General features: G+C 43.4%; 1 protein-coding gene across 1 annotated transcript in view; it reads left to right on the forward strand.

Annotated features, from left to right (window-relative positions):
• USP13 (ubiquitin specific peptidase 13 (isopeptidase T-3)) overlaps positions 1-24,126 on the forward strand; it is a 73,555-nt gene that overhangs the window by 31,872 nt on the left and 17,557 nt on the right. The window contains exons 6-10 of the mRNA XM_018554890.1: positions 667-851; positions 2,911-3,005; positions 4,117-4,304; positions 11,308-11,379; positions 15,415-15,508. Of these exons, the coding sequence (XP_018410392.1) occupies positions 667-851; positions 2,911-3,005; positions 4,117-4,304; positions 11,308-11,379; positions 15,415-15,508 (634 nt within the window). The remainder of the gene's footprint in view (positions 1-666; positions 852-2,910; positions 3,006-4,116; positions 4,305-11,307; positions 11,380-15,414; positions 15,509-24,126) is intronic.

Consider the following 24,126-nt stretch of genomic DNA (forward strand, 5'->3'; position numbering starts at 1 on the left):
CTAAGGAGAACTATGGGGAAAAGCCTTAACCCCATAGTTCTCCTTTAAGCCTTAAAATTGCGCGTGTGCGCGAAACCTCAAAAAACTACAATATTAAAACATTTTAGAGTGTAAGCTCCTCTGTGCAGAGACTAATGTGACTGGCTCAGTGTGGCAGCGCTGCGGGGCAGCGGTGCGGGGGGGGGCCCAGGCCTAAAGCTGTGTAAGGGGCCCCAAAATTTGTGATGGCTGCCCTGCTGGTGTCCACTGGATGTTCCTGACCCTTAATAACTGAACAGGACTTGTCTGCATGGGTTAGAGAAGTACTATAGCTGTATATGTAACTAGGCAAGTTCTGTTCAGGCCAAAAGTTTTTAAATGTCTTATTGATAATCTGGCAATCTGAGAAATCTGAAATATGTGAGGTCACTGGCCTCATACAGTGTACATGTGCTGACAGTGCAGAAGCATCAGCCATGTACTGATCTAATCACTGGGTGATTGAATTAGGTTACAATTTTACCCTATGTAGGTATAATGTATCTTTGCATAAAAATAATGTAATGAATGTAAAACAGCTGATTTTTTAAAATCTAAATTTATCGTTTGGTGTTTTGAGGACAGATCTTAAAAACAAAGTTTGTAAAAAAAAAAAAAATAGCCCATGAATATTTTAATTTTCTGCAGTGGCTGGAAGTGTGCAAAATGCGATCTTCGAGAGAACCTGTGGCTAAACCTGACAGATGGCTCAGTGATGTGTGGACGATGGTTTTGCTCAGGCAGTGGAGGGAATGGTCACGCATTAGAGCACCACAAGCAAATGGGGTATCCTTTGGCTGTTAGGCTTGGATCAATTACACCTGATGGAGCAGGTATGTGACAGTTATCTTAAAATAAATATATATATATACTTACTCTAAGTTTGTGTTATCAAGATTGTTTAAGGATATTGTGCACTTGTTCGATGAGAGTGACTACTGTGCTCCAAAGGGTATCTAGTAGGGATGCACCAATATATCGGCAGCCGAAACATATCGGCCGAAAATGGCACTTTTGGCATAATGCCGAAAGTGCCAATTTCCTGCCGATACACCGACACATCCCTGCTTTCTCTCCTCCCCGCTGGGCGCTGCTCTGTGTCCCAGCGGGGAAGAGAGAAAGTGTGACAGCCGGCAGAGTGGTGTGTGGGCGGAGACATGCCACGCTGTCACAGGAGGCTGAGCTCTCCTCCCTACACCGCTCGATCAGCCTCCTGTGACAGCATGTCAGAGAGGAGAGCAAGGAGCTACAGAGGCATCTGTAGTGAATCTATTTTTTTTGTGTTTTGTGGGCTGTGCACAGTATTACAGAAATATGAAGAATGCCATTGCTAAAAATTCTAGTAGACTGGCTATTATGCTGCTTCACTGGATTTAGTATTTTGAGTCGATGCCTAGAACAAATATGCAGAAGGTCTTATCTGCATACTTTTTCAGATCGCTTGTTCGGTTTTCTAGTAAATTTGGTCAAATCCATAATTGTTTTCAATGGCAGTGACAGAAAGTTTTCTCTAATGAAATTTTAAGAGTGAATGTAGTTTTCGTTAGGGGAAATCCATTCATTCCAAAATCGAATGCCAAAATCATATGTAATTTCGAATGACATTTGTCAAGATGATGGCATTATTGAATATTTGCATGAGTGCTTGTACAAGTATCTACCAGCATAAGGCCAGCCTAAAAGTACTGGGGCAAGAGGGTCACCATGACGGCTAGGCAACTAGCATTCTTACAAGGAGAGCTCAGCCAAAATGTTGTTTTACACATTTATTTGACTAGGAAAGCAGACCACCACATGTCTTTACTCACTGTATAGCCCTGACCACCTGACTATGAAAGCTTACTTTACCTTTCCTGAATAAAATGGGGCTGCGTCTGTGAAACACCTTTCCTGGCAGGTTTCCTGACCATCTGGCCCGAAAAGTTAATCTCTCCTGAGGAAGTGTGTGTACAGTATTTTATCTATTGTATCTATTTCATCTAAATTGCTCACTCCCTCACTCAGCTTCTTATACTGTGCTTGCCATTGGTTCACATCCCCACCAGCCTTTTTTCATGCTGGATCAAATTAGAAAGCTCTTTACAAGCTCCAAGTCATTGTTGGGAGGTGCTTACAAAGAGTGTAGGAATTTACCCCTGCCCTCATGTTTTTGGTGGGAGTATAGGAAGAAAGTCCTGTAGTTCATAATATTTACCTGTTATTTTTGTGGGTGAACAGGCCAATGGGCTGGTATATGGTAGGCAAGTACAGTATAAGCAGTGGGGAAAAGAAAACCTTTTAGGTGAATCTGCTACTTTGACTTCACTCACTCCAGTGGATTAATGAGGTGGGGTGGGATTGAATTAGACCTCTGTTTGCTCTGGCAAGAGAATGGATGGTGTGGAACAAATAAAAGGTATATCTAGCATACTAGCTATGATGCTGAGTACAAGTAGTAGTAGTATTGTTTAGCATTATGCCTTGAATATCCTGTAGTAAAATTAGAGTTCTCCACCCTCCTCTTTTACCTAACCCTTGCAAATGTGATAAAAATCAAACCATTTTTGGGGAGTCACTAGGCTGCAACTCTGTCATGAGTTTTGGTGGGAACCACTGGCCTTTAGGTACCTGCCATTGCATCTAAATGCCAAGCCCTCCGGCCTCCCACACATTCTTTTACCCTCCTCATTATGATGGGCTACCTCACTAGCCAGTAGGTATAATGGCAGAACATTGAGGCTGTAGCAGGTATATTTTTGCAATGACAGATTCGCTTTAATCATTCTGCAAGCTATTGAGGTGTTATGTTACATGCTACTGTAGTTTAACAGTGTAAATAGATGCTTCTTAGGTTCTCCCTATTATCTGAGATACATTACACACATACAATATGTGCATTTTTTCTCTTTCCAGATGTCTACTCATTTGATGAAGAGGAAGCTGTGATAGATCCCCACCTTGCCAAACACCTTGCACATTTTGGCATTGATATGTTACAGATGCAGGGGGTAACAACTACTTTGTTTTATTTACATGTGTATCTTACCTTTCCTAACTGTGTTTCTCCACAACGCCAGCTTTATATATGATCTAGACGTAATGGTCTATTCAAAAGCCGAAACAGGCATGAGATATTAAAGTTAGGCACCAAATGTGCCAGCGTGCTCTATTCTATAGAGCACTCCAGGAGTCCCAAAATCAATGGCACCCGATTATCTAATTTTGTACCAGCTACCATGGTTAAGTGCTGAGGTCTGCTCCCTCCTGTCTTTTGCACACATCATAGTTTTGGGCCAATAGTGGGTTTCCATAGGAGGGTAGGGTTGGGAATTCTGGTCTTTTGACCACAATGGCTGATCTTTGACTATCCTTTCAACATTTAGCACTTGTAAAGTGACCATAGGGTCACTTAAAACTGGGTGCTGATAGTTGTATTGATAATGGGCTTCTTAAGGTACAATATTATAAATGGAAATTGAATACATTGTGCCATAAATATTGCAAACCCCAAAACTTCCTACAGAAGGGCAAGATCCCCTTTTAAGCAAAACCTTTGCTGTATCTCATTCTTCATATATTCACTTATAAGGAAGATGATATAGATTGTCTTTGTTCTCCACCCTGTAGTAAATAACCCATAGTAGCATGTTGAGATTCAGCAGGTGACAAAAGAGACTGAAAACCATGATCTATTAGGGTCCACTCATGCTTGTCAAGCTTTTTTTTTCTAAAGAAGCATTTCACATTGAAATTAATGGAAATGCATTACATTTTGATGTACATTTTCATGGGTTTCCATTGATATAAATTAGAAATGCATCTGCTAAAACAGAGAAGCGTGAATGTGTTATTCTGGTTGTCAGAGAGCTGTAACATTTGCAAGGATGGAAATTTTCTCAGTTCAACTGAAAACAGAAAATTCAATGGGGGACAGTTCTCCTTCAAACTATTATATTAGTAAAGTTATTTATTAAGGACAGTGAATCGTTCCTGTTAGCCTTTTAGGTGTAAAACTGTGATGGCATTAAAGCATTGTAGATGCATTGATACTGTATGTGCTTATCATTTTTTTCTTCTAAATGTTCTGATTGTGTCTGAACAATGATTTGTCGTTGATAGACAGAAAATGGTGCTTTGGATAATGACATTAAACCAAGGGTCAGTGAGTGGGAAGTCATCCAAGAGACCGGACTGAAGTTGAAGTCGATGTTTGGCTCCGGCTACACTGGTATTAAGAACCAGGGGAACAGCTCTTACCTCAGCACTGTGATGCAGGTTATCTTCAGCATACCAGAATTCCAGAGGGCGTAAGTGTCTTCATTTCTTCTTCCACAGATATATGTGCAAGGAAATTACCGCTATAAAAATAAACCATCAGTTCATGCACTGAACATTTCTACAAGAATAGCAATTGTACTGTGCAAATCACTATCTGTGCTAGAAAAAAAATGAATAAAACCACATTAAAAGTGAAAATACAGTAAAAGTAAGTGTGCATGCACTGCCAATTATCAGTCAACAAAAAAATTGTCTTGTCGATAATTGTTTTATGTATGAGCAGTTGGATATGAAATGGCTGGTATAGTAGATATGTTCATGTAAAAGTATCAGTACAATTTATGTGGCTCTTGCGTGATGATGATATGGGAGTTAGGCACCCATGATTAATGGCATATCTCTTGCAGTTAGGGCTATCTACATTTTGAAAAAGTACAGGGTGAATCCCAGGGTCTGTTATCTTGCTGCTCAAGCCGAACATTTAATATATTAGGAGGACCCCCCCGACATGGTACTTGTCACTGCTCTACCATGTTTCCTTGCTTCTAAAACATGCCTCTACTTTCTAGTGCATCTTTGTAGATTCTGTCCCTCTTTCTACTTAATGCACATGGTTTGCAGCATCTGTGTCTCCTGAAACTAGCCAAATTGGATGGTTCTGTTTTATAGGCTATATATGGTCTCGCCAAGGTTGATCATTTTGTTTGCTGATAGTATTTCCTTTGAACAACCACAGCATCAGTTTCAGCCTTGACTTTTTACTGCACTTTCTTTTGTTTGTAATTCAACGGATTAAAAAAAAAAAAAATACAGGGTGGTCAGATCTGCTAATGTGTATGTCCTTTTTCAGCCACTTGCTGTGTATATGTTGCTGGCTTTGCATCAGCAGCCCAACATCGCTCTGCACTAACTTTCTGATTGTAACAACAGTAGACCATGCCTGCACATACTGCATCAGCTTGGCTACCAGGAGTGGGTGTGACAAGGTGAAAATGCAGTTGGACATTTGGAAGACAGTGGTCACACCATAATAGGAAGTTCCTAAATAAAGACTCTTATAACAGAATCACCAAGTATTCTTTTTGAATTTAAGGTGCAGTTTTAAAACTGGTTATGCCAACTTTTGAAATATTACCATGTTAAAGTGACACTAAACTCAGGAGTTAAATCTGAAAAATGCAAACTACCTTAAAGGAGAACTATAAGGTGAGTGCTCTTCACTCACCTCATAGTTCTAGTCAACCTGTGACAATGAGACTGTCACAGGTCGGCTCAGTAGATCGGGAGGTGAGCGAAGACATACCGGTGTTCGCTCCCCTCTCGATCCTGTCACAGCTCTCTACCGTGACAGGGGAGGGGCTGGATTCGCCCCCTCCCTGCTCCGATCCGCCAGCGCTGACTGGCGGAACAGACGGTGGAGGGCGACGGGTACAGCTGGCTCTGCCTCTAGATAGGCAGAGCCAGCTGTCAGTCACGCAGCTGGGCGGATCCCGGCATAATTGTCGGGATCCGTTTCAGCTGCGACGTCTCAGTATACCACGGTATACTCCGGCGTCTCAGTATACCGCGAGCTACAGCTCGCGGTATACTGAGCCTAGGGTGACGGGAGGACGCTAGTTTGTGTCCTCCCGTTACCCTAAGGAGAACTATGGGGAAAAGCCTTAACCCCATAGTTCTCCTTTAACCATTGACAATACTGTAACTTATTAGTGCATCACTCAGCTGTAGATTCTCAAATCATCTCTGAATTGGCGCTGACAATGTCTGGAAGGAAGGACAGTGTCAGCACCAATTCAGAGATGATTTGAGGATCTACAGCTGAGTGATACACAAATAAGATACCTTTTTGTTAATAGTTAAGGCACTCGAATGCATTTGAAAGGTTAAACACCTGAGTTTAGTGTCACTTAAAACTTGTATGAGGTTTTAGTGATTAGGTTAGCTCTACTTTAATGAACACAATGAACTCTGCCTCTGGACGTGTTTTTCCTTGACTTTGGTAGAAGACAAGGTCCTATAAGCAACTATGAGATGTATCTATTTTCAACATGATTACTAAATTTCACAATCTGCTCTTACTATTGCCATACTATTTTATGTGGCAAGTGTGCGCGATTTAAAGCATCTTCTCATTTACTGGGGAAAAACTAAAATATTTTAATAATATTTAATATAAAAAAAATAATTGAGCACCATTCAACATATTTCTGAATGCTGAAAGACCAGTGACTGACCCTAAGAACTGGTTTCATCTCACTATATTCCAAGAATTACAACTGATACTCTTGAGCATTGCAGAGAAGTGTGGCTTACTTCTATTCCACTGTAGGAAGATTTTTTGGTGTTAAAGAGACACTACATCCACTGTTGACAGTTAAGGTTCAGTTTCTGCTGTGCTATTTATGTTCCTCACAATGTGACTAGAGTAATAGTCACACCATATGCTGACGTTGGTAAACATATGACTTTTGACTGACATAAAGAAATTGTATAATCTTAGTATGACTGACCTACCGTGACAAGAAGCTTGGCAACAAGTAGTAGTGTACAGTTGCACCAAATCATATTGATCCACCATATGCTGAGCAACTCCAACCAGATAAATGATCTTTCCATTGCTGAGATCTATTAGTTGTAAAGTGAATGATCCTCCTCTGCAAAAATATCCACTATTGGTTGTTGGAGATCTGCCTTACTTTTCTTCATACATTTATGATTTTATTTGCAAATGATGATCTTGTTTTCTGTGTGTGTTAGTTACAGTACTGTAGAGCAGAACAAAATTATTATTAGCAGTTTGTTCATGATGAGCAGCATGTTGATCAGGTATGGCTTGTGATGACATGCCATGATTTCATGATGCTGTTTGGAGCATTAACTGTAATATGCTATATGTTAATAATTCCTATCTGGTAGCCAGACACCTGTTGCTCTCAGTTCCCTTACTGTAGCTTTCCGGAAGGTTGCCATCTGTGAAGGGCATTGACTAAGCTTTTCGTCCTGTAGTTCTTTTGTGTCACATATCTTTTATACCTTTTCATAAATATTGACAATATTATTTTTAGTAACCCATAGCAATCAATGAGATCTAAACATTCACAGTTGACATGCTTTCACTCCATAGTGACTGTAAATCCATAGTGTGACACACCATTACTTGCTGCATATAATGTGACTCATAAGTTACATGGACCTGACAGTCTGTTTTTTAGATGCCAGGGAGTAGATATGTACAGTACATCTTAAATTATACTTGATGGATAGAACTGCCTGTGTACTATATGGTGTAGTTTAGTGATAAAAAAAAACTAAGGGTATAATTTGTAGAGATTGACACTGGGAAGTTTATTGCATATTTATTTTTATTGTGTTTTAAACTAATTTCTTTTTCAATTCTGCAAAAGTAGTTATACTTTACTGTGGAATGTGTTTAAATGCGTCCATATGCTAGACAACTTTTATTGAAGAGTACAGTTTTAAATGTCCCTATGTGCATGTGGCCAAACATTTTTAAAATGGACGCCAAGCATTAAGATCACATACAGGTTTACTTATCATTGAGTGTTTATAAAAGTTGTTTTACCTACAACGATTTGGCTCCTAATATATTCATAATCAAAGTGTAAGCATGTGCAAATAACTGAATACTAATTAAACACAATTTGTGTATTGTCTTTTGCTGTCACAAATTGTTCTAGTAATCCAGTTTTCTATTCAGACACCCCTGCTAGACACTATACAAGTTTCTGATCATTAAAGAAGAACTATTAGGTGAGTGCTTTTCACTCACCTCATAGTTCTAGCCGACCTGTGACAATGAGACTGTCACAGATCGGCTCAGTAGATCGGGAGGTAAGCGAACACATACCGGCTGACTGGCGGAACGGACGGGGGAGGGGGCGGGTACAGCTGGCTCTGCCTCTAGATAGGCAGAGCCAGCTGTCAGTCACGCAGCTTGGCGGATCCAGACATAATTGTCGGGATCCGCTTCAGCTGCGGCGCCTCAGTATACCGCAAACTACAGCTCGCAGTATACTGAGTCTAGGGTGATGGGAGGACGCTAGTTTGTGTCCTCCCGTTACCCTAAGAAGAACTATGGGGAAAAGCCTTAACCCCATAGTTCTCCTTTAACACTTCTCCACTGCAATTAAAGCAATACAGCTTGGTCAAGATTGTGACTGGATAGTGAAGAAACCGTTTCTTATATCAATGCTACAATCAGAAAGCTATGTTTGTTAGAGAGTGTCTCAGGAGGGGTGCGGAGGGTCTCAAAACGGGGGGAGGTGTGGGCCGGCAAAAGCGCTGTGAACTGGCGTGGTTCCCAAGAAGACTGTCACGAGGTCCCCAGCAAGAGCGAGACCCAAGGCAGCTGCTTCAATTTGAAAATGTAAAGCGCCGGCATCAGTTTTTTCTGTATCCGGGCATTTTCATGAGTATTGATTGAAAAGCAGGTGTGCTGCTATGTGCAAGCAGTGTAGTGTTTAAGGTGTGTGAGGTAGGTGTCTGGAATGAAGGAAAGAGCATTACATCACATTATGAACAACTTTAAATCACATTATGAACAACTTTTGTCTGTTGTACAGTAGTCATTGATGATGGTGAAAAAGAAATGTAAATATTCTTTAATACCTTTTGTCTGCTATTTATAACACTAGTTCTCTTTTCTCAGCTGTTTCAAATTCACCTCAAGGTAAAAAAAAAAAAAACTACCCTTGCTGTGGGGCTACCCTCGCACTGGAAGGATTAACTGCTCGTTCATGTCTGGGGATGCTGTGTAAAACAATTTTACTCACATAATCCCCACTCCTGCAGGCTCCAAGACCGACACCCATGGCCTCTTCGCCCCTATGCTTTGGTGGTCAGAGGTCTGTTGAAATCATCACATGAGGACAGCGAGGGACAGTCCTCAGACCAGAGCGGAGGAGAGAGAAGTAAGTTCTGACGCCAGGTGAGTGAGGATTAGGTAAGTAATAGACCTTTACATATCCCCCCCAATGCAAGGGTAGATTTTCTTTTTTTTTAACCTGGAGATAGACTTTAAACCTGACAGTTTCATCTAGATCAATGACCTTCTGTAATTAAAGCACAACAGGCCTGACTCGACCATACAAGTTGTAGATCTGAGCAGGAATGTGTCATCATTGATGGCTCCTCGTGTGGCTGGAGAAGTCGCAAAAATATGGCTGTTTGAAAAACAAAATAGAGCAACAAATACTGTGTACAGATTTTTTTTTTTTATTGTTGATTTTTTTTTATCACCAAGAAAAATAGGGAATATGTTGTAGATTTTCCAAGGACAGAAATACATCTCCAGAGAACAACTGTAAAGGTGCCCACACAACTTGCGATAATCGTACGATAATCGTGGGAAATCCCGCGATCGTACGATTATCGTAAGGTGTGTGGAAGCCGTGCGACCTCTACTACTGTAAGGTCGCACACCTTTTATCTTAGGAACATGTTCAAAAACCCGCCGAGCATCGTACGATGTTCGGCTGGTGTGCAGCATGTTCGTAAGATAAAAGCCGGACGGGCCGGTGTGCGCAAGCGCACAATGCCCGTTATGCATTGCGGTCATCGGAAGCCCGCCCCTCAGGGGGGTGGGGCTTGCGATCATCGCAAGTACGATCTGCCTGTCCAACATAGGCAGATCGTACGTTTTTTAAATTACCTTAAAACCATCGCAAGACTAAAGCCTTGCGATGGTTGGAAGGTGTGTACCCAGCCTTATATTTCCTTCTAAACTGGTTGTGTAGATCTTATGTACAAAATATGTAATAATTTCCATCCTCTGTTAGGCCCCGTTCACACCAGGGTGGTTCGACCCTTTTTTGCCGCGCTAATCAGCACGGTTTCCATACTTCTTTCAATGAAACCGTGCTGTTGAGCATGGTTTTGGGCATTTTTAATTGCGTTTCAGCACTGAAACACAATTAAAAACACCCAAATCCGCCCTTTTAAAATCCGCACAGAAACCGCACTGATCCACAACCGCCCTGGTGTGAACAGGGCCTTATAGGACAAGTCTATTCCAGGGTTTGATCCTCTCTTACAGGCTTGAATATCTGTTACAGGCTTCCATATCCCTGGTGAATAACTCTCCTGTGACCTTAAAGTGACATTAAATTCAGGATTTAAATCTTAAACATTTCTTAAAAATCTTAAACATTTTTGTTAATAGGTAAGGTACCTGACTGAATGCATTTTTAAAATTTAAACACCTGATTTTGGTGTCATTTTAAGAACCATGCTCAACCTTAGGATGAGCAACACTGTCTTTGGCCCATTTATGCTTATGATCCAGCAGAGGAGAAGTGGGAAGAATGGTCTCCAACAACTGACTTTCACCAGTTACACACACTGCATTTTGCATTGCGAGATTGGATTGGACATATTTTTATGTATTTTAATTGCAGTCCTTCACTATAACCAAAAAAAGAACTGAATGCAGAACATGGGGATATTGTGCAATTGGTTGTTTTTGAATGAGGAGAGAATATAGAAGAGTCTGTGGAAATATGGGGCAATTAGTGCTTCCCGGCAGTTCCCATAGTGGCCTACTTTGCACCCATCCCAGCTACTTTTCCACTTACAGTCAATCTAAGATGTGTATGAATTCCCAGTGGACATGGACACCGATAGCCTCCACTAGGAGAGCATGTGACAGAGTGACAATGCAGGGGGACAATTGGGAGACAGGGACAGAGCGTTGTTACCCTGTAACAGGAAGTGCCTGCATAAACACCATCACGACAGGATTTGAAAGTTACTTTAATATGTTAAGCTTATTTAAGATTTAACAAATTGGGTTTACATATACTTAAATAAATGTATCAGAAGTTACTTTGTTAACATCTTTTTCAATCTAACAGCTGTTAAAACTCAGCTTAAATGTTTTTAATATAAATATCAATATTTATGTTCCAAGGTATGTAAATCACTCGTGTGACAGATGGTGAAAGAAAGAACAAAGTGTGCATTTAATTATGCGATCTTCCAATTTCTCATTGTGTCAATATTTTATTTTTCCAGGTATGTAGGGAGCCTAACACGAATTTTTGACTATGCTCCTTTGGACCCAACCCAAGACTTCAACACACAGATGTAAGTACCTGCTGGCTCCTCCTTATTCTTATTGTACTGTATATTTTTCTATGACAGTTTTAATCACTAATGAGTGTACTGGGGACCTTTCAGGATATCAGGTACCATTTACTGGGTATATCCTTTGGTTTCCATGCCCTGAATAGACTGATGGGGGATCAAAGGAAAAGTAAATATATGCTGGGGATATATTGGGTATTAAAGCAAAGCTGTTGCTTTAAAGTGTAACTGTAGGGGTGAAGGTCACTCTAGCTTTTCATAATGTGAAAGTGCTTCCGTTATGTAGACTGCCTCTCTAGTTAGACCTTTTTCTACGCTTCTTCTGGATCAGCATCTTTTTTCTTTGGCTATTGGGTGACCATGATGGTATAACTTTTGTGGCACATGCTAGAGTTACATCGTCCAGGCACTCACCTCCATTCTCTGCATCTTACAGTTGGTATAGTGTACACTGCATTACACATATGCCACAGATAGCATATCAGATGGCATGTCACAAAAATTTCCAAGCAGACAGGTAAATTGGTTTCTTGAATTGAAGAGACATATAAAGTCTCTTCAACAAAAAGAAACTCTACCTGCTAGCTTTTTTCTTTTGTTCCTCTTCAAGTGCAAAGGTAAACTCCTAGCAACTAGTCATCTTAATGAAGTTAGAGCTGTATGAGATGGAAAAAAGAGAAAAACTAGAAAAAAGTGGTACATGCATGAATCTATAACCAGCCTTTATAGCAGGGAGCACATTGGGAAGGCTTTCAACAATACAAAACACAAAAATTCCCCAGCCTCAACCTGCCAGCCAGCCTGCAACCAAACAAGTAGCCCTGTCAACAGTATGCGTTAAAATCAGAGGTTTTAGTTGCACAAACTTTTGGCCAAAAATATGTAGAAGCCACACTGCCGCGCCAAGGCACCTCTGCAAAGTGTGGTCCTAACTCTATGTATCTGAGTCTCCAAGTGTGAGCATATTAATGAAGTCGATAGATTGCATGCAGGTGTACCTGGAGGTAGCCTACTCCTCCTAATAAGGTGCAGGGACGCACTGGTTTGGTTTGGGGGATGCACTGGGGTCCCTGCGTGCATCTTTGGTTGCTGGGCCCCCAGTGCGTCCCTGCACCTTATTAGGAGGAGTAGGCTACCTCCAGGTACACCTGCATGCAATCTATCGACTTCATTAATATGCTCACACTTGGAGACTCAGATACATAGAGTTAGGACCACACTTTGCAGAGGTGCCTTGGCGCGGCAGTGTGGCTTCTACATATTTTTGGCCAAAAGTTTGTGCAACTAAAACCTCTGATTTTAACGCATACTGTTGACAGGGCTACTTGTTTGGTTGCAGGCTGGCTGGCAGGTTGAGGCTGGGGAATTTTTGTGTTTTGTACTGTATGAGATGGATTCTGATTGTTTGCAGTAGCACTTTGCACCGTTTTAGCTCACAAAGGTATGTTTTGTGTTCAATATCATGTTCAGCTTAGACGTTCAAAATGTTTTTTTTATTAAAACCATCTCTATTAAAACATTTATTAAGCAAAATAATAATGCTGTATGTTTAAAGCTGAGCTCCAAGTATAACATTTTATGTATAGCTACATTGGTCAAGCTTGGTCCAGTGTAAGTATACATATTTTATACCTGGTAGGGCCATGGGGATCCTCTAAAACAGTGTAGTAGCCGGTGCTACTACAGTGCTTTACAGTGCTTTACAGTGATCTTTCAGGTCCAAACTGATGTGACATCACCACCCCTCATCCAATAAGAGAATGCCTAGTATTTTTTGCAAAAACTACTAAGCGTTCTCTGAATGGCTGCTGTGCTAAATGAGTGACCCCCTGTGTTTTCATGGCAGAGGGGAAGTCACTCAGCACAGTGGCATACAGGATCAAGGAGATCACTTTAAAGCTCTATAGTAGTCCTGGATACTACATTGTTTTACAGGAGCCCTGTGGCCCTATCGTGTACAAGATATGTATACTTACGTTGGTCCAAGCTGGAACACTTGAAGTATACATAAGTATTTATTCCTAGCGTTCAGCTTAAACAGTATATTACTGCATATAAAATAGAACTGCAAGCATATATTCTCCAAACACTCCCACACACCAAATGAATGAATACCCAAGAATATTTAGGCAAGATGTTATAAGAACTTGAGCAAAATTTCATTTAATAAGGCATTAATATATTCATTAGTTTGTTTCGTATGGACAATATCACAATACCACTTGCTCTTTTACAATTAGTGTATTTAATATGATTTACAGAATTAAAATAAATATAATTGTTGGTTTGTAAAAGTATAATTGCTGACATTTATTAAATGTTTTGAATAGAATGAAGCCGCAGTATTTCTGCTGCCTATTAATTATAATGCACAGCTGTGTAGTCTTTTGTTAGTAGCATAGTTAAAGGATAAGTGCATTTTTGGCACTTATTTATGCTGCTTTTTTTTTTTTACCTTTTCCCGCAGCCTGTTGAAATACCCAAGAGAATTATGCAAGGGCTATCAGCCAGGCATCAAGGTGATTGCATTGTTCTTCTCTTGCATCCACTGCTCCTGACCACTAGAGGGAGCAGAAGGGAAGAAAATGGAAGGACTCTAGTTTGAGTTATTATGATCAGTTCATGTATTCCTTCAGCTCGCTATAGTGGAGGCCAGGAGCCAGTGGTGCAAGAAGGGAGTGATTTAAACACTTTGCTACTAGGCTGGTAACCTACTGTCTGAAGTTATTGAGGACTGGCAAAACAGGTACCTCCTTGCTATTGACCTGTTTAATCAAACAATAGGCACAAGCAAGAATATATCATATGTGTTGAAAATGTAATTTTCCTTTAACCAAAACGTCATAATTATTGGGAAATGCAGAATTGCCAAGTATTCAGCCTGCACACACTTTGTAAATGTCCAAAGTGCGTATTACTTTGTTTTACTACATTTTCAAAAATAATGTACATTTTTATATAGTCTAATTCAGGGGTGCCCATTAGGTAGCTCTCAAAGCTGATGCTGGTAGATCACAAAGGGTGTGAATGGCGGCCCCTTTATTCCATTTTGGTATATTCATTTTGCTGTGCACACATGATTATCTACTAGCCTGAGTCTGCTGAGCCAAGCTCCCTGGCACCTTTCTGGTGGTTGAAGTGCTATGTATTACATCAAAGAATATTAGTTTACACAGCCTGCTGCACTACACTGTTTGCAAAATACAGCAAGGTGAGCGAGGAGAGAGAGCGGAGAGAGACAGCCAGGAGAGAGAGCAAGGAGAGACAGCCAGGAGGATGAGCAACGAGAGACAGCCAGGAGAGAGCGAGGAGAGACAGCCAGGAGAGAGAGAGAGCGAGGGAGGTTTTTTTTTCGTTGGTAGATCTCATGTAGCTCGTCATTTGAAAAGTAGATCTTAACACAAAAAATTGTGGGCACCCCTGGTGTAATTGAATAGGCATTAAAGGAAGAAAAACAAAAGTAATGAAATTTATGACACAGTGATGCATATAGTCACTGTCTAACAGGGTTTATGCAATCACATTTCCTTGTCTATACGGTATCACGTGATCACTGGACTATTGATGTGCAGTCAGCTAATTAAAATGCATTTGTGTTGATTTTAAATGTCGTAACCAAGTTTAAAAACATATTTTTATAATAATATAAGTGTTTTAAGAAGATAAGAAAACAAAGTTTTATATTAGAAAAGGAGGGAAAGAGAGCGAACACACAAAACAAAAAAGGAGGTGGAGGAATATACTGAGCCCTTGGACACTGTCCTTCCCGGGAGCGAGCCATATCGGGCCGCTCCTGGGAAGGACAGGTGCTGTGTGTGATTGTACGCAGCAGCCTGTTCTTCTCTCTATGGGAGTACGCTGCCGTATGCTCACACGCAGCACCTGTCCTTCCCGGGAGTGGCCCGATATGGCCGTGCACGCCGCACAGATCTGTATGGGCCAGCTCTTAGGAGTGTGAATGAGGCCTAATTACCCATGTTTGATCCATATTATGTAACTAAATATGCCTACCGTTTTTCTTGTGTTCCAATTTAGGGCCAAACTTGGCTATGGTCTTCTTTCTGGACAGTACTCCAAACCTCCTGTGAAATGTGAAATCATAGAACAAGTGATGAAGGAAGAACACACGGTATGGCATAATATTTGGGAGAGTGGAAAATGTTACACCATGTTATCATAGAGCCAAAGAGAATCTGTCATGTTTGTAACTAGCAGGACCCATTCAGACTTCTCCAATGCAGTGCATTGCTGGAACGCGGGCGTTAGAGTGTGTGTTACCGCAACATGCATTAACGCACATTAACGGGACACCTCTCCCCGTGTGCAACGTCAGCCACATTCGGCCACGCGAGCACCACGGGAGGACAGGCGAGCACCGCAGGAGGACAGAACTCCAGCGCCTCTAGAACGCACTGGAATGCAAGCCGGCCAAATCCCTGCATTCAGGGGCAGGAGGGGGCGTGGGGTTGTATTGAAGTCAATGAAACCGCAGCCATGCCCCCCGCCACAGTGCGATCGCCTGCCTGCATTCCGGTCCAGTGCAATCTGTACAAATAGTGCTTGCATTTTTGCAGATCGCACTGGACCGGAACGTAGGCACCAATGTGTCTGCGTTCCGGGTGCGAGCGATCGCACTGCGGGTGAGGGGCGTGGCTGCGGTGCCATTGACTTCAATGCACTGCCATGCTCCCTCCTCCCCCTGAATGCAGGTGTTTTTTCGTTGGTAGATCTCACTGAGCTTGTCATTTGAAAAGTAGATCTCCGAACGAAAAATTGTGGGCACCCCTGCTTTAAATCATCTCTGAATTTGTGCTGACATGGTCCTTCCTTCTGGAGGATGGCTACTTTTGTTCCCCATGGTCCTCATTTTCAAGGACTCCATACTGACTCGCATACTTGACTTGCCGTAAAGCTACGGTAGTACCAATATTCAAAATAGGTTCAAGATTCCAACCTGGGAACTACAAACCAGTCAGTGTAACTGGAGTTCCTTTGATACTATCTATATACAGTTGTATAAAAAGTGTTGGCCCCCTTCCTGATTTTTCATTGTTTTGCACATTTGTCACACTTTAATGTTTCAGATCATCAAACAAATTTAAATATTAGTCAAATATAACATTAAAGTGTGACAAACGTGCAAAACAATGAAAAATCGGGAAGGGGGCCAACACTTTTTCACACAACTGTATATAGTCCATAAACAATTGATCTGGTTGCGCAAGTTGACGACTTCTGTTTTATGTTGAACTTAGTGTCACTTTAAAGTTTTGTCTAGATGTAAAACCTGAAAGAGGTTCTAACCTTTCCTGACTCACTCCAAAACTAATAAAAATGTTTTGGCTGGACACTTTAGCTGCTCAATCAATAAGTGTTTGTGAGGTATCCTAGCATTCAGCAGTTTAAAATGTAATTCTACTAAATTGTCATTAATGTCAAAAGTACAGATTGACTGTATTCTCATATTGTAGTCATTTATCTATGCATCTGCTATCACATCTATAAGGAAGGATGGAGCTTGGCTTTAATCCACATTCTGCTAGCAACAAATTGCTTAGTAAAGTGTCGCTAGGGCTATGGGCATCAGAGAGAAAACTACCCTGGTGGAGAATGCCAGTAATATTAGGAATGTTCACATCTTGCCACATGGCTAATTGATGTGTGCAGCACTATGGAAAGTTGTTCATGTCCAGAGGAATGGACTTTATTCTAGTGTAAGAGACTTGATATGCCTGGTCAAGGAGCTTCTCGGTCTGAGAAAGTCTCCAGGAATGATCTTTCACAGAATGGGGGTGGGTAAGAATTCCTTTTGGCAGCAGGAAGATAAACAAAAATAGCCTTTCCTCTCTCTGGTTTCATTGATGCATATCATCTTCAGGTCTTTAGGATCTTCAAGACTTTAATGTCACATTTTTGTTTCTTAGGGTTTGTGTCATGCAGTCCCAAATTCTTTGTGTTAGTTGCTGTTAACTGATTTTCCTTTGCTCATCCTGTCAATTTTTTAAGCACTGTTTGTTCTTTTAATATAGCGACAGGCCATTCTAGGACACAGTTGGAGAGTGATATGCCTTGCATTCTCCTTCTTCCTCCTCCAATGTGCTATTAATGTCTTTAGTATTGATAACACAACTGTGTACGGTAGGAGGCAGTTAGTTTAACCTCTTTTTATCCAGAGCAGCTGCAGCTAACACGCATTCATAATATGTACCTTTTGCATGTCTTAAAAGAGGATGCATGAGCAGTTCTTACAAGGGTCTGTGCACTGATGCTTCAGCACTGGGTAGCATCTGTTGGGCTCACTCATCCAGTACGGCAGAAAGATCAACTTGCTGGAGTACCTGGCTCTCTCTCACATCATCACAGATCTCCATTCTTCTTGAATGAGCGGGAATTCTTACTCGTACTGCTGCGTCATTTTAAAATAAACAAAAAAAATCCAAAAGGGAGAGCAAGGACATGATAGGTGGGGGAAGCTGGTAACCCAGAAGTAGGGCTATCCCTAAACATTTGATGATCGAGTCTGCCAGAATGTAAAACTCAAATATTAATTTTAAAGGAACTGACCTTTTTTAAATGTCACTTACTGTTAACAGCAATCACTGAAGAACTGATCTTTCATATATTGTGTTCCATATTGATTTGCGTCAATCTGAATTTGCGGGGGATGTGTGCCAATTAGCTGCCCAGCAGGGCAGTGCGTGAGTCATGCAACACACAGTTGTGTGAAAAAGTGTTGGCCCCTTCCTGATTTTTAATTGTTTTGCACGTTTGTCACACTTTAATGTTTCAGATCATCAAACAAATTTAAATATTAGTCAAAGATAACACAAGTAAACATTACATGCAGTTTTTAAAGGAAGGTTTTTATTATTAAGGGAAAACAAAATCCAAACCCACATGGCCCTGTGTGAAAAAGTGTTTGCCCCCTAAACCTAATAACTGGTTGGGCCACCATTAGCAGCAAGAACTGCAATCAAGCGTTTGCGATAACTTGCAATGAGTCTGTTACAGCGCTGTGCAGGAATTTTGATCCACTCATCTCTGCAGAATTGTTGTAATTCGGCCCCATTGGAAGGCTTTCGAGCATGAACCGCCTTTTTAAAGTCATGCCACAGCATCTCAATAGGATTCAGGTCAGGACTTTGACTAGGCCACTCTAGAAGTCTTCATTTTGTTTTTCTTCAGCCATTCAGAGCCGGTCAGGACTACCGTTCCTGACCGTTCCTGGGCGCACGGACATACCTGCAAACGGGTCCGATATCGGCACAGATGACCAAGACGGGCGCTGTGGCCCATTAGGCGGGCCCGAGATTCCAAGATGGCGGCGGCGCGAAGCTACAAACCCCTCGTAAGGCCAAAAAGGACAGCGCCATGGAGGTTGCTTCGAGGCTGGAGAAGTTCGCCAGGGGCTCCGCCAAAGGTCAGTCTCGTGCGAGTAAGTCGTGGGAGGAGGATTCTTGCCCCGAGCCACCGGCCCACCGAACAGGTGACGGTTCCGCCGCCTCAGACATTGAGAAAGATCCTGTGAGTCCCACCCCAGCTCCATCTAAGATACCCAGGTCTCCCAAGACCCGCGCCGCGTCCATTGAACCCACACTTAAGGATGTGTTTGCGGCGGTGCAGCTGTCCAATGCGTCCCTCACATCCCTGACAGAACAGGTGCATGGTATGAAGGCGGATATTTCTTTTTTCCGCCATGATCTCCAAAAGGTCAGGGAGAAGACAAAACTGCTGGAACACAGGATGGGAGACCTGGAAGACCTGACTACTCCGCTCCAAGCAGATTTAAAGCTGGCACTACAACGCTCGGCCGATGGCGCCCTCAAAACGGAGGACATTGAGAACCGACTCCGGCGCAACAACATCAGAGCGGTCGGTGTTCCGGAGCAGGCTGAGGGCCCAGACCCTACAGCGTTTGCTGAGAAGTGGCTGCTAAACACCATTGGTAGGGACTTCCTTTCCCCTATGTTCGTGGTGGAGCGGGCCCATAGGGTCCCAACGCGACCGGGACCGCCGGGTGCCCCTCCGCGTCCTATGCTGATCCGCATATTAAACTACAGGGACAAGGAGGCCATTCTACATAGAGCTAGAGAGCTGGGGGATCTGTTCATTGATGGTTCCAGAATCATGCTCTTCCCTGACTTCTCGCAAGAAGTTGAAAAACGGAGGGCAAAGTTTCAGGAGGTGAAGCGTTGCCTACGACAACTGAAGCTGCAATACGCCATGCTCTACCCTGCCAAACGCCGAGTTATTGCTGACAACGACACCGTCTTCTTCGATACCCCGCATGCGGTTTCTGCATGGTTGGATTGGAACCAGCCATCCAGATCGGGATCCTGAGACGGTATGTGCCCCTAGGAAGAGGTCCTGATCCCTTACTTTTGGATCCGCGGGCCTGTTTAAAGCTCTGAAGGATCCATATATCCTGTGGAGTGTTGCCGAAGACTTTGTGGTCAACACCCTTTCGTTTGTTTAATTGGCTGCTAGAACAGGAGACACACCATCTTTCTCCTACATCTACCTCCTGGTTGCAGAGGTAGATTTTGATGTCTCTAGCCCCTAACCCTTCTCCTGAGCGGAGACTGTTTGGTTCCGTTGGACCTTGTTTTTTTGTTTTTGTTTATATGGATCAAGCCATGTGGATCCCGGGCCGCCGGGGACGAGCTCCGGATACTACCTCCTTTTTGTTTTTTGTTTTCTCTTTTTGGATTTTACTTCTATTTTTTGTCCATTCCGTATGCCATTTGCACACCGCAAATTTCCCACTGCTAACATGCTGCCTGAATGTTATTTTGCATGTGCCCTGAACGAATTACTACTCCATTTTTGCCATGACAATACGTAAGCTGTCTGTCTTCTCGTGGAATGTGCATGGCCTGGGCGACAGGACTAAGAGACAGGCTGTTCTCTCGTCGGTCCTGTCGCGCAGGCCATCCATAATTTGCCTCCAGGAGACTGGCAATACCGGGGACACAGTGGGTCCTCTGAGACGCAGAAACTATCCAGTGATGTTTCATTCATGTTATTCATCCTATGCGAGAGGAGTGTCGATTATGTTGCACGACAGTGTTGTATTTGCTTGCCTACAATCCTGTATAGACCCTCATGGACGTTATATCTTTTTGCACTGTACGCTATTTGGGCTGGAATGGGTTATTGCTAATGTATGTGTGCCTCCTCCATACTCTGGCGATGCACTAGGGGAACTGGTGCTCTTTCTTAAAAACAAACTCCCGATACCTGTCCTGGTGGTGGGTGATTTTAATAATATTATGTCTATTGCCCGAGACAGGCTGCCATCCGTGGCAACTGCCCAGACCCCTAGTTATACAGCCTTTCACAATTTCTGCTTTGAAATAGGTTTGCTGGATGCATGGCGTAGTCTCAATCCAGAAACCACTTAATACACCTGTTTCTCGGCCACTCATAGATCCCTCTCCCGAATAGATTACACTTTTTGCTCCGCTGAGCTCTTTCCCCTGATTATAGGAGTGGACATTCTACCCAGGTCACTGTCAGACCATGCCCCCATTCTTACCACCTTTCGAGCAGGGAGACAGCCCCCATCCCTGCCCTGGAAACTGAATCCGTTTTGGCTAACGCTGATTCCTGTTGGTGCATCGCTGGAGGAGGAGTTGTCTGGCTTCATAAGTCTCAATAATGGCACTGCCGCACAGGGTTATGTATGGGACAGCTTTAAGGCCTATATTAGGGGACTACTCATTAAGCGGATTAATGGTATAAAATCAGGCACTAGGGCAGCAGAGCCGGAGGCACAGAATGCTGTGTTGACCCTTGAGGATGAATACGTGCTCTCTCCCACCCCCGCTCGCCTGGCTGTCTTGGAAACGAAAAGAGCCTTTTGGCAGACTTGCTCCTCCAGAAGGCTAGAAACAAATTATTTTTCTCAAGCCAGATGAGATGGGAGTCCACGGGTAAGCTTTTAGCTCATCTATCCAGAGTGCAGGGGGGACCGTGTTTTGTTGCCTCTCTACGGAATCCCGAGGGCCAGTTTATCTCTGCCACAGAGGGAGTATTGTCTCTATTCACAGAATTTTACAAGGACTTGTATGTATCTAAATCTGGGGGCACACCCGAGGAGCTGCGGGACTACCTCGGCGGGATGTCTTTGCCGAGATTACTCCCGGAAGCGAGGGACATGCTTGAGGCCCCGTTGCGTCTGGAGGAGTTGGAGGCGGCGGTCTCTAGCTTTCCCAATGGCAAGGCACCGGGTCTTGATGGACTAACCATTGAACTTTACAAGAAATATGGCACGGTATTGCTCCCTGCTTTATTAGACACCCTCAATGACGCTAAGCTGACAGGAAGGTTACCGCGCTCTATGTACGGGGCGGCGGTGATCCTAATAACAAAAAAGGGAAAGGATCATCTGCTCCCAGATGCATACAGACCTATCTCGCTGCTGGGGGTGGATGTCAAGATTCTCGCTAAAGTGCTAGCACTGCGGCTATCTAAAGTCATTTCCTCCATTGTACATGCTGATCAGGATCCGGAGGGTATATCTTAATATGCAGGCCCCCACTGATGCTTCGGGTAGCAGGGCCCTCTTAGCGCTAGACATAGCAAAGGCTTTCGATAGCGTAAAATGGTTGTATTTATGGGCCACGTTATCCGCCTTTGGATTTGGACCGGGCTTTTTTTGCATGGGTGGCGCTGCTATATCAGGATCCTTTGGCACAGATACGCTTAAATGGTACCCTCTCCTCTCCATTCAGTTTGCAGCGGGGCACTAGACAGGGGTGTCCCCTTTCACCCCTGCTCTTTGCCCTAGCCATGGAACCTCTGGCCTCTATGATACGATCCTCCTCTGAGATTAAGGGTTTTGCTCGGGGTAATGCGGAGGACAAAATAGCCCTATATGCAGATGATACGCTTCTCTTCCTGGCAGACACCCATACCTCTCTCACTACAGTAATGTCCAAGCTCTCAGAGTTTGGACGGTTTTCGGGTCTCTATGTCAACTGGTCCAAGTCCACCCTGCTCCTTTTGGATCCCCTGCAAGCCCCCTTGCCCCCTACGGCATCACACATACCTATTGTGTCTCATTGCACATACTTGGGTGTCCATATGACCGCCAATCCCAACGCATTTGTAGAGGATAATTTGGTTCCGCTATTATCTAAATTAACTGTGCAATGCAAAGTCTGGAAGAAACTTCCCCTATCGGTGGTGGGCAGGATTAATTTGATCAAGATGATTTGGATGCCCCAAATACTTTATTTTCTTCACAATTCCCCATGCTGGATCCCGCAAAATGTCTTCCGAAGGATCAACTCCCTATTTAGGGACCTCATCTGGAATGGTAAGCCCCCCCCGTATTAGGTTAGAATTCAATACCCCAAGGAGCAGGGAGGACTGGCACTTCCCAACCCATGGGCATATTTTCTAGCTGCACAGCTGCAGCACTTGGCGGGATGGTCTCTCACTGAGGACCTCCCTGCCACCGCTAGGCTATTTGCACACATGTTCAGATCTCAAGCCCCATTTTGCTGTCCAGATCTGATTTTCCTACACCTAGACTACTGGCGAGGGTCCGGGTGTCTGTCACGACCCTGTGGGGGTTCTCTGCAGTTACCACTGTTACCCCTCTGTGGGACAACGGTAAATTGCCAGAAGAACAAAAGTTGAGGGACTCCGTCAGCTGGGAGAGAGAGGGAGTACATCTTATATCCCAGATTTATGATGAAGGCGTACTGTGTACGTTCCAGCAACTCCAATCTAAGTTCAACCTAAAGAAGAACCAATTCTACCAATACCTTTAGCTGAGGCATGCTCTTTCTGCACACCCCGGGGTTGGCCCGATACACATATCCAAGGTGCCACTCCTTGAACAGATCGCATTATCCACGCATACCAAGGGCATCGTTTCCCTATTATACTCCCACATACTCTCCCATTTTTCAAGTAAATATCCACTCAAGTGCAGGTCGGCGTGGGAGGGAGACCTGGGAGCCCTTACGGAGGAGGAGTGGGATGGTGCCTTATCCTCGGTTGGGGCTTCTTCCTTGTCCGCCTCTCACAGGCTGTCTCAGCTCTTCATACTGCATAGAACATAACGCACCCCAGAGTTCCTCCTTAAAATTGGATTTCGGTCAAATGTCCTAAATGTGGTATCGAGCCCGGGTCTCTCATACATTTGCTGTGGCGCTGCCCCAAACTAGTCAGATATTGGACTGAGGTGGTGCGATGTCTTAATTCTATTTTTATGCTTCAACTCCCCTGCTCTCCGCTAGTCTGCCTCCTTGGTGTGTTTGATGCCTCCGATTGGGACAACTACACCATGGATGCTGTATCTAGGGCCCTATTTGCAGCTAGGAGGACTAGTGCCCTCCTTTGGATGTCGCACATCGCACCAAAGGCAGAGACTTGGAAGGGGGAGTTGGACCGTCTTATAGCCCTGGAAAAAGTAACATACGAGCACAGGGGAACTCTGCACAAATTTTATAACATCTGGGACAGGTGGAGGAATAGCCGCTTACCGACTACTGGAGATCATTAGTCTTATCTGAGGGCACGATGGGTTGGTGTTGAGATGGGAGGAGTAGAGGGCTCAGTTCACGGATGGACGGTGGAGGGTATTGCACTGGAGGTATGGAGTGTAAAAGAAGGGTCGTGGCTTGATGTGAGGACAGCTGATAGGAGTCCTATATATATCCCATGTCTGGCAGGACCTGGGCATAACTTAAATTTGGTGGCATATGGATGTATAATTTTTCTTCTGAACGT

The sequence above is a fragment of the Nanorana parkeri genome, unplaced genomic scaffold (assembly GCF_000935625.1).
Source record: "Nanorana parkeri isolate BGI_ZX_2015 unplaced genomic scaffold, ASM93562v1 scaffold177, whole genome shotgun sequence".
Taxonomy (NCBI): domain Eukaryota; kingdom Metazoa; phylum Chordata; class Amphibia; order Anura; family Dicroglossidae; genus Nanorana; species Nanorana parkeri.